Below are 12,016 nucleotides of genomic sequence, written 5' to 3'. Positions count from 1 at the left end.
ACGTAAGACAAACTAGATTATAAAATATTCAGCCCTCCAGGTTAAAGCATAAACAATCAGATGAGCTATATGGCAATTTGTTCATTAACCTTTATAATGTATGTACCATGATCCACCTGAACCAAGAATGGAGATACAAATGCAAATCAGGAAGAAGACTGCCTGTTGTCAGTAAATTTTAACATTATCAATACACAGCTCTAAATGTCAACATCTAATCAAACCTACTCAAGAAGTGATCTTATTTTTTATTTTCAAAATATCCATCTGTGACACCAACTTCAGTCAGCTTTTATTCCTTGAGGCACGTCTCAAGTATAAAATACATATATCTGACTATAAGGATTAAAAATAATTTCCTGATTTGCACTAATATGATGGAAATGAACCAATGCTAATGCTTCAGGACATTACTTTAAATAAAAATTACTTGTTACAAAATTAGTAAGGAAAATTATTATTAGTGAAGTGAAGAGGCTAAGCATTACTGCAACTTTTAATGTACTGTGGCAACAATAGGTGTGCCATGAGAAAGGAACAAAGTAGGAAGCTACCTACAAGTGTGACTTCTGTTCTATGGCTATGGCACATTACTTAACTCTCTCATCTTACAACATAGTTTTTTGGCTTTTCAACATTTTACAAATTAAAATATTCTATATCAAACCCTATTTTTGAAGTGGGCTTCTACAAAAAAATCAAACAAAACAGTTCAAACATTTCGAAGAGCAAGTCAAGAGAAAATGTTTCGCATCTTTATTAGCATTTTTGTGATTTAAAGCATCTTAATAGACATTCACTGATGTCCTTTGCTGTAAGTTCACATTTACCCAAGCTGAACATGCTTACTACAGCAATTTGAAAATTTCGCACTACCAAAGCCTAACTGTGTTTAGTGCACTCCATCCTTAACAGACTCCCTGTACCAATTTCCCTGTGCTGATGCTGTTACCACACAGCAACTAAGCATGCTCCCTGCTAAGAATGTGAGGCTGCACAAGGTGGCCCTCTTGCTGTACCTTCTGACTTCTAAGCCAACAAGTTCAGAAAGCCTTAATCTGTATTTTCTCACCTCATTCAGATCTCAGAGACGGTGGAAGGACAAGAAAGACACACATCCCAAATCAAATGCAGCAAAATGAGGAATGGAACCATGCAAGACAAAACAAAAGGGAAAAGTTGGGCACTGATGGACAAAAGCCATCCAGCAGAAGAGCAAGGTTAAGAAAACTAAAAAGGGGAAAGAATAGAAAGGACAAATGAAGTGATAAAAAGAGCCACAGAATGGGAGGTGATGACCATGAGAGCTCTTATGCAATCTAGAGAAGACAACCCTGATATGTAACCTGATATTTGCTTTGTACTGAACAACGGCAACAAGAAATGTTAAGACTCCTTCCCACCACCAGCATTCATTTCTCTGCACTAGATGAGTTGCCCTTGCTGTGGGTTGACCCTGGCTAGACACTAGGTGTCCACAAAAACCAATCTATCACTCTCCTCCTCAGCTGGAGAGGGGAGAGAAAATATAACAAAAGGCTCGTGAGTTGAGATAAGGACCATGGGAGATCATTCACCAATTATCATCATGGGCAAAATAGACCCAAGTTGGGGACATTAGTTTATTACCAATCAAATCAGCATAGGCTACTGAGAAATAAAACCAAATCTTAAAAACACCTTTTCCCCACCCTTCTCTTCTCCCAGGCTCAACTTCACTCCCAATTTCTCTACCTCCTCCACACAAGCAATGCTGGGGGATGGGGAATGAAGCCTGGGCTGTTCATCACACCTTGTCTCTTCCGCTCCTTCTTCCTCAGCAGGGAAAAGACTCCTCACAGTCTTCCCCTGCTCCAGCATGGGCTGCCTTCCATAGAAGACAGTTCCCCACAAACTTCTTCAATGTCAGTCCTTCCCATGAGCTGCAGTTCTTCACCAACTGCTCCAGCATGTACCCCTTCCACAGGGTGCAGTCCTTCAGGAACAGACTGCTCCAGCAAGGGTCCACCACAGGTTCTGTCAGGAGCCTGCTCCAGCGTAGGCTTACCACAGGCTCAGACTCCTCCAGGCACATCCTCCCGATCAGTTGTGGGATCCTCTATGGGCTGCAGGGAGACAACCTGCCTCACCATGGTCTTCACCACATGCTGCAGGGAAATCTCTCTTCCAGTGCCTGCAGCACCTCCTATTCCACTGACCTTGGTGTCTGCAGAGTTGTTCCTCTCACGTACTCTCACTCCTCTCTCCACTGCACTTGCTCAGTTATTTTCACCTTTCTTAAATATGTTAACACAGAGGTGCTACCACCATAGTTCATGAGCTTGGCCTTGGCCTGCAGCAGGTACCTGTCTTGGAGCCAGCTGGCATTGGCTCAATCTGAGACAGAGAAAGCTTCTAGCAGCTTCTCAGAGAAGCCATCCCCGTAGCCACCCCACTACCAAAACCCTGCAACGTAAACCAAATACAGCCCCTTAGACAGCCTGTAGAAAAACTGAGTATATGATAACATCATGATATCCATCTGCATCAAGAGAAACCCTTAACATGACATGGAATACCATCTGATTTCCTCGTTGACTTTCACGATCCCAGATTTCTTTAGAAGTAGTTTTTATACAATACCTCTGTCTAGCAGACCTTTTTTTCTTTGTGCAGTGTACACAATATTTCCTCTTCCTTTGAATACAACATATCCTTATCACTTCCAATATAGACAATTCTACAAAGGTAAGTTCTTATCCCTAGCATAAGATGCCTCTCTACATTTCTTAAAGAAAAATTAAGCTCATTCTTGCTGAAACTCTTGGTCTGGAAATCTGTAATTTAATGATGTTTTTTATCGTGCACCAAAATCACAGGGTAAACACTCCGACTGTTGTCTCAGCAGCAACGGAGTTTGGGTTTTCATCACATCTGATGGCACTCTGAGTGCAAGTTTGACTGAGAAACTATTGTGTGCCACACCCTCTCGTCATGTTTCTTCATTCCTAAATACTTACAGTATTCATATTTACCTAAATTAAATGTGCCTCTAAGAAATAAAGTCCACTAAACTGAATGACTAAATCGAACGTAGCCCTCAGAGTGGGTGTTCTGCTGCATCATTCTGACATATGTTTAGCAAGTCAAGCAATATATACAAAAACAATCTAACCGAGACAAAGGTTTTACATCTCCCTTCTTTTCCCCTTCAAAGATCTTCAGTAGCCAGACACAACTGAGTATGAAAGACTATGCAATTTTATATGGTCCCACTTTGTTTAGCAGAAAGTGCTGGACTCAAACCACATTTTAAAATACGAGTGCTTCATCCAAATGCTTTTCATGCAATCAATTTCTAGTCGTCACAAAGAATGGAAGTACTACAGAAAAAACTGCTAGGTCTCCTTTCATATTCTTAATATGTCCAAAATGTATTTGAATAATTTAATTTTAAATTTTAGCATATTTTTTCCTAAATAATTTAATTTTAAACCAGCAGCTAGAACCTACTGGGAAAACTAGCCTGGGAAATTTCAGAGATAATAACTTTTACCAAGATTAACGTGCTAGTGCACTATTTTATGGAATGCTTTCTAATTCATTCTTTCATTCTTTTATTTTAGGCTAAGAAGCAATCAGCACCCAGAGAACACAAATTACAGCAGCAAGTGCACTCTAACCAAGGGGCCCCAGCCAAGACAAATCACTCATTACATGCATTAATTATACTGTTTGCTATATGTGACTTTTCCCCTTTTGTTCTAGGTACAGAAGCCATTAAAGGGATTGAGACGGTAGAGCTCCCAGTAAATATATCATTTACTATGTCCTCATTCTGAGTGTGTCCCTTCACAGCAGTTTGTTACAGATGGTACATACTGCTCACCTTTCTTTTTGTATAGAAGTGACACAGTACTGATTTTATGCTAAGCTAAAACCTGTAAAATTTCAAAAACCTATTGTCATGAAGGAATGCTGTATTACAAATGCAGTTAATATATCTGTATATTAAAATGTTTGGTCTGGATTGCTATGCTTCTGTTAGCTCTTCTCAAATAAGTACTCTCTCTCCAATCCAACAGAGCTACACTGACCTAAGAGAGGTCCTGTGCATCTAGCTCTCATTAATCTGCTATTAAAACTTTTTGAAGAACCTATTGGCAAACAGCAGACACCTTCAAAGACTGTCTGGAATGCAGTCAACTTAGAACAAATAAAACCACCTCTCTTAAGAGGAAAAAATCTCTACCAGCTTCTTACAAATCTAGCTAAACACAAATAAAGACTTTCCATTAAAATAAAGAGTATTACAACTTTAGATTCTTGTTTCATCCTAGAGACTTTTAAGTAGAATCTTAAATATGAACATATACAAAGTAGGACAGAAAAAGTGTAAGCAGGTGAAAGGAGAGAAGAAGAAAGACCTTTTCCCTGCTTCTTACATTGGCACTGTTTTGTACTAGCTGGGGCAAGGAAGAGAGGCCCATAGATAGAGGCCAGCCCTGGTCATGCACATTCCCCTGTGGCAGCATCCTGAAGAGTGTGTGTGGGCTTCTCTGTTGCAGCAACCCCCTTCAGCCCCCCTGTTTCCCAGACTAGTATTTTAAGAAGTATTAACACTGCAGTTAAGGAAACATTAAGGGTCAGGAAGCTAGTGACCAAGTGAATGAAGCATTGCCTTCTCTGGTGGATAATATAAAGAAAATGAGGATATAATCTTTCCTTAAAATTTCAGTTCGTCTCTTTATTTTCAAAGAGAAAAATTGCAATAACACAGAATTGTTTCAGAGATTCCTCTGCAGAGGGATCTAGACAGGCTGAATCAATAAGCCAACTGCATGAGATTCAACAGGGCCAAGTGCCAGGTCCTGCACTTGGGCCACAAGAATCCCATGTAACACTACAGGCTTGGGGAAGAGTGGCTGGAAAACCGCCCAGAGGAAAAGCACCTGGGGGTGATAGTCAACTGCCAGCCAAATATGTTTAGATTGGGTAGTAGGAAAAATTTATTCACTGAAAGGGCTGTCAGGCTCTGGAAGAGGCTGCCCAGGGAATGGTGGAGTCACTATCCCTAGAGATATTTAAAAGACATGTAGATGTGGCACTTAGGGACCTGGTTTAGTGGTGGACTGGCCAGTGGTGGATTAAGGGTTAGACATGATGATATTAAAGGTCTTTTCCAACCAAAACAATTCTATGATTCTATGAACTTTGAAACAAAGAATGAGGTTTGGCAGAAAGGGTGGTGGGGGAAAGGGAGTTAGGGATAAAAGCTTGAAAACACTGGGATCATTTAAAAACAGGTTTAGAATATCCTATTCCTCTCAAATTTTCAGGTAACAGGAAGTTTTTTATTTTTATTTGCCTTGTTTCAACACTGTGTTTTAACTCTAATTATTAAATCATCGCCTTTATCAAGGTATTCTGTATCCTTTGTATTTATTGGGATTTTTTTCAGATATTCAAGATAATAGGTGATAGAAATGCTAGCATATGTAAGTATTATGCTGTGGTGAGACAACTCAGCAATTTTTTTCTAATGACTAGGAACAGAACAACTTCAGGGATTTTTGTTTTGGGATTTTTTTGGGAGAGTTCAGTTGTTTGGTTTTTTTTAATACCATAGATTAGCAAGCTTGAGATATCCATAACGCAGTTGATTTAAACCCAAGATTGGTCTCCAAGATGTATTCTGTAACACATTAGAATTATTACTTATGTTACAAATTTATGCCGTATTAATTTAAGTGACTTGCCTTCAATGTCTACCTATTTTGAACAGACTTTATCTTAGTCATGGGAATGACAAATAGCCTACCTTCACACACAAAAAAATGCAAACCAATCAACCAGCCCAAAAAAATACACACAACCCCCCCACACACACACCCAAACCATACAACAGCAACAACAAAAGGTGTGAAAGAAGTTGCAAGACTGATCATGAAAGCATCCTTGGAACTAGTACAAAGATTACTGGAATAAGTGGAAGACTGGACGACTAAAGGATTACAAGAGAAATGAAGCAGCTGAGGATAATTTGACTCTTACATTTTACAGGCTTTTACATGAAATATTCTGGCATCATTTCAAGAGAAGACAGAGTGATGACTATTCTGAGGAATAAGCACAAAAATCGAAAGAAGTGCTTACAAATGCATTTTGAAACCCTTAAAAATAATAACAAAAGAAATACAGATCTTCGGGTTTTTAACAAGTCATGCAAACCTATTCCAAGTAAAAAATATCAAATATTACCAGAAATATCCTGAATTTTACACAAGTTGCCAAGGTAGAAGTTCACAAAACCAAAAGCAGCACTCAGAAATTAGAAAGCAGTTTAAGAGAGAGGTCTGGGGAATAATTTCCTCATAAATTTAAGTTGATTTGTACAGATCAGAAAAAAATCCTGCAAACAATTTCATGCTTTCATCAGGTAAGAGAATCATCTTTTCAGTAGTAATTCTCAGATCCAACAACTTATCATAAAGATTGGCATATAATTTACAAGTTCAAAATCAGCTTCTGAAGATGTACTGTTCACAACAGATAAGTTTTTTGTTGACCTCTCCTGCATGATGATATGGTTCCCGAAGAACAAGGACAGATTTTGGACAACTAATTTATCTCCCTACTTGTCTATTCCCATACTATTTGCGATTCTCTCTTTCACAGAGTTCAGCACGTTAACAGGCATAACAAACGAAAGGTCAGCCTCCTCTTTGTGTCAATGTCAAGTTAGAGAAATCCAGTGATCCTAATGGAAGCATTCCATTTTACACACAGAGCTGGAATAGGAATATATCTTAACATAGCAATACTACATTGGGATATAACAATAAAATGTTCCTCATATTGCAAATTTACATCAGTTTCTAAATGACATTAATCAGTTAAAGAAGGTTTTAAACACCTTAGACTCTTCATCATAAAAAAATTAGCCAACAAATTGGATATTAACTTACTCTATATCTTACTGACAATTTATGGAACTTTTATTCCATTATATTAACTAAAATTTTCAAGTAAAAAGTCTAACATCAGGTATATCAAATAAACTTTCAAGTAGGGTTTCAATCTAAGTAGTTAGATCTAAAAAAATCTATCTGGAAACACAGATACCTGTATAAGAAAAAACTGTATTTTTTGAATATAGCTTGAAACTAAAATATTGATTTGCTCCAGACTTTATCTACACACTTAAAAGGGAATGACACACTTTTATTGCAATGGCTTTGTTTATTTCATTTTCTCATTTTTCCATAATGATGCAAATGCTCATAAAAAATACTAGCTGCACAACTGAACAGCAGAATCTACCAGGACAAGTACAATACAGGCAACGACACAGCTTTCTTCACAATCTCCAAAGTCCTCAAAGTAAGAGATATCTTTTAGCAGTTAGACATCAGTCTCTTTCAGAGTGCAGTTCACGCTCTACAGACACTTAGTCCTTGGTCTCCTTATTGCTACAGTAAGATTCTGAGTGCTGTATTCAGAAAGAGTGCTTATCTGTGATGGATTGCACTTATGTAAAAGAAAAAAAACAATAGTGAATAAAAATAAGCCAACTTATTTGAATTTATCAGTAACTCAAGGTCATTAGTAATCTGTCTGAGATTTTAATACCAGAATCAAAAAACTTTACTACCTACTTTGACCTACCTGACTTACATCCAGTATAATCACTGTAAAAATAAAGGCTATATGAACTTCAGAACCAACATTTGACATTACTTCTTACCTCATTTTTTTTTTTCTAAAGGGAACAAAATGAATGCAGGTGCCTTTCAGAATGAAGTATAAAAAAGACCAACCTTGCCTAGCCTTACACAGATGTATCAATACCTGATAACTGAAAAAGCAACAACTTCCTTTAACAGTTCATTGATAACTGTGACATTATAAGTTTCTACAAGTTCTATAGTTTCCTTCAGAAATTAAATGACTGGTGACACCTAAGGGCAGATACAGTTTGAAAATAGCCAGGATACAAAAATTCTTTCTGGTTTATATATGTAAAATATATATGCATGCATGCTTAGCACAGCATACATTCCAGCTGTTACCTGATGCAACCTTTATCTTAAAAGCTCAGACGTGTTTTGCACAAGAAGTTCACAACCCAGATGCTATTATCTGTCTTTTTAGGTGTAGAAGTTATTGCAACCAAACAACAGACGTCTAACACAGGCAGAAAGCTTGCATAATAATGGAACTTATTCATAACTGGATGTCATCGACTACTAATCCAAATTTAGATGAACATTCAGGCACTCACCCTACACCATTAATTGAGGCTTATCAAGCAGTTCTGCTTCAGACTGCAGTGGCACGTTGTTGCTATACAGCCCCATGGCCTTGTCTACACACAGGGTTTTTCTTAGCCATAAAAATTAGCATTGTCATAATTTCTACTTGAACTCGCCACTCCATTAAGATGAATGGGTAAATTCACTTCCCTGTCAGTAGTACTGTTTGTGCCTGCATTGCTACAGATACTGTAAGACACCACACACTGATTTACTGGGTGAAGAATGACAATCTAAGAGTCTGGGATCTATACATATATAAAAAATTATCTTTGAGTGAAACAAACAAACAAACAAACAAAAAATATTAATCCAAACTTAGTAATAACAATAATTTATAAGTCTGGAGTATATTAATTCTCTGAAAATTTCTATTTAATAATAGGAAATAAACCATTAAGTGTTAGGTGGAAGGGCTGACTGTTTACCCAGTCAGATTAATAAACTTACTCTCCTTCCATCTTTTTCTCCCAAATAATCAAGAAACCCAAATAAAACATTCCTTTGCAATTTAGTATCAATGCTGTTATGTCTGTAAATACAAAACAGAAGATCATATGTATCAATGAGTAAAGCCAAACTAAGTTGTGATTATTATTGAAAACCCAACAGCAGTTACTGCAAACATGTTTCCAAAATGTACATTTTGAAAACATCCCATGAAAATTTAAGATACTCTTTTTCTCAGTTAACATTTAAAAAAATTCTTCACAGATAGGATTCCAAATGTTAGGAAATGGCATTCTACAGTTCCACATTTAAGTGTTTACACAATGGGCAACTTCTTTATTATATTTATTATTCATTATTTATGCATGTATTATTTATTTATTACCTATATATTATTTATTTGTATTTTACATTTATTTCCATCCAATTCTTGGAATTAGAGAAAGCTATCAATAAAAGTAGAATCTCTTGCTAGCATTTTACTAATTAGGTGGGGTGTGCATTTTGAAGCACCTGTATTAATTCACTAACTTTTTCAGTTCACAAGTTTTGTGGAGTTGCACTTATTATTTGAATTCTATGGTACAATGACACTACCAAAGATAAGAAGTCACTCGCTTTATTGGAAGTTTTGGAGGATGGTGCAGAAAGAAAGTTATTCAGAAGTTAGGTAATTCATCAGTACTCTATGCAGCCAATACCTCAATACTTAAAACTTGTAGGAAAAAAGATATGTCCACATGAAAAAAAACACTCCATCCTTGACAGACTTACCTGGAGCAAACTGCTTTGGTAACTGTTTTCCCCATTTTCCAGCTGCTTTTTAAAACACTATTTAAATATTATTACTTTAACCCCTAATTTAGTTTACAAACCTAAACTAACTTGGATATACTTAATAAAAATTCTTTACCTTTGATGCATATAGTGTGTCTTGGTTATTCTATAATACATGTGAATAGATTTCTTCTAAACTGCATTCATGTGTGTTGTTAGGTAACAACACACAGTAATGCAGTAATGCAGCAGACATTAGCATGAACTAATCAGAGTGACAGAAAAGGAAACCTGTGTTGTTCTACTGTGAAAATCTTATGTCTTCCAAGACATAAGTAAGGGCAACATCTAACACAGCACTGATATGACTGTATGTTAATTAGTTCCAAACTGAAATAATTCATCACATTTAGTGTAGAAGAGGTAAAGGAGTAATACTAAACTTGGAATGTCCCTGCTATAGCTGACCCTGATTGCTCAGGGTTATTTGTGGCCATACTATCACGTTTTCCTATTTTTAAGATATTTTATTCTCTCTTCTTACTGTTACCCATATAAATACTATGAACACTGAAAACTGATTGTAAAACAGAAGTGTGAAAATATGTGAACTGTATCTTTGATAATACTCCAGAACTAAAACCAGTTTCTTTTCTCTGATCATTGCTTTCCACCATAGCCAGTTTCAGTGCTCCCTTCAGTAACACCAGGTAAAATAATTTCTGTCAGAAGCAACATTTAGAGCTACCCTCCAGCTCCCATATTGTCACTAATACCATACTAAAATCCATTAATATGAAAGCTAAATTGTACAAAAATAACCTTAAATGTAGGAAAAACTCTCCTGAGGAATAGATGCATCCTACATAAGTTAAGCAGAGAAACGTACATTAGACAAACACTTAAGGAAATGCTCTGCTCTATCCAGATGTTTTATAACATACAATATGGTGCTTCATAACCAGTTACGGGGTTTTTTTTTTCAATTCTTCCTCACAAAATTTTATTTCCTCTGGATGTGCTATGCAGTTTTATTATTTTTCTAACTAGGATTATTCACTTCTTATTCTAGAGACATTTTTCTTAAACGCACACATTACAACCTTAAGAATTAAGCCACTGTCTCCAGTAAGACCTGATGAGCATGCACCAGTGACAAACACTTTAAATGGCATTTTTTCGAACAATCAGACCGCTGCCCATAGCGTTAAGGACAGTCGAGCACCTTTGAACAGCTCGCTGACAAGCAGCAATTTCTCTTCACGCGAGGTGAGCTCTCTCCAACCCACTCTAAAGACGCTTTGAGTTCGGCAGGAGTAAAGCACACCTTAAGACCACATTGCAAGCACGGAGATGCTCCAGCTCCATCTCACCGGGAGGTAACTTTCAGCTACCTGCTGTTCAGCAGCTGGGTCACCAACCCCGGCGGCTCAGGGCCACTGCGGTGGGCATGCGGGCGCCCCGCCGGCCGCGGGGCTATTTCCCTGGCCCCGGAGCCACTCGGCGGGGGACAGCACCTCGCCCCTCCAGGGACACCGCCCGGGGAAGGAAGGGGGATAGCAGAGCCCCGCCACTTCCCTCTCTCCAAACACTCCACTTTAGGGGGTCCGCGGGCGCCCGGCCCCGCACTCCCTCTGTCCCCTCCGCGGCCGGGAGAGGCCGAGCTGTCCAGAGGGTCGGCGGGGCACCGCGCCCGACCGCCGCGCTCCCGGACCCCCGCCACCGCCGCCGCCTGGCTCCCACGGGCCGGGCGAAGGTGCGGGACACCCTCCCCGCCGGCGGCCGCCCGCCGGCCTCTCGCACCCCGCGGCCGCCGGGAAGTTGCCGGCAGCCCGCCCGCATCACCACCCCCCGGCCCCGCGGCCACCCTTACCTTGGTTGCTGGCGACGTGACCGCCGGCGGCGGGGCGCGCTGTCAGCAGGGGGAGGAAGAGGCCGACTCTCCAGAGCAATCCCCTCACCTCACAACACCCCATGGCTGGTGCGCGCCGAGCGCCCCGCGTCCTCGGCCCGCCAAGGCTGCCCGTCCTCCTTCGAGGCGGAGGGAAGGCGGCGGCTGAGCCCCCGCCCGCCGGCCCGGCGGGGTCCGGTGCGGCCCCGCGGGCTGCGCTGCCTGCACTGCCGCCGAGGGCTGCCCGGGCCGGGCCGGGGCGGGCGCATCCACCAGCGAGCGCCCGGGGCACGGCGACGGCCCGGCGGGCGAGAGCGAGCTGGGGCTCTGAGAAGCCCCGCTGCCGCCCGGCCACGAGGAGGGGCGGCACCGGGGAAAGCTCCGGCAACTTCGCGGCGGCAGCAGCAGCAGGGGCTGTCGCTCCCCGCTCCCTCCGCCCGCTCCGGCCGGTGGCACGTTCAGTCCCGCAGAAGCGCCCCCGGCAGCTTCAGCAGCCTCCTGGGCGGGAGCAGCCTCCGACCCCGTCTGCGCCGCACGGCCCCCCGCATCCCCGGCCGGAGGCAGCGCCGAGGGGCTTGCAGTTTCCCACGGTGGAGGGTCTCGT

The 12,016-nt window shown here is 40.7% G+C and overlaps 1 protein-coding gene across 2 annotated transcripts in view; it reads right to left on the bottom strand.

Annotated features, from left to right (window-relative positions):
* Positions 1-11,497, bottom strand: part of EPHA6 (EPH receptor A6) — a 491,879-nt gene extending 480,382 nt beyond the window's left edge. For both annotated transcript variants that reach the window (XM_051635236.1, XM_051635153.1), the window contains exon 1: positions 11,395-11,497. In XM_051635236.1, the coding sequence (XP_051491196.1) occupies positions 11,395-11,497 (103 nt within the window). The remainder of the gene's footprint in view (positions 1-11,394) is intronic.
* Between the last annotated feature and the right edge of the window lie 519 nt (positions 11,498-12,016).

This window comes from Apus apus, chromosome 1 (genome assembly GCF_020740795.1).
Source record: "Apus apus isolate bApuApu2 chromosome 1, bApuApu2.pri.cur, whole genome shotgun sequence".
Lineage (NCBI taxonomy): Eukaryota > Metazoa > Chordata > Aves > Apodiformes > Apodidae > Apus > Apus apus.
This window is presented reverse-complemented; position numbering and strand designations above follow the sequence as displayed.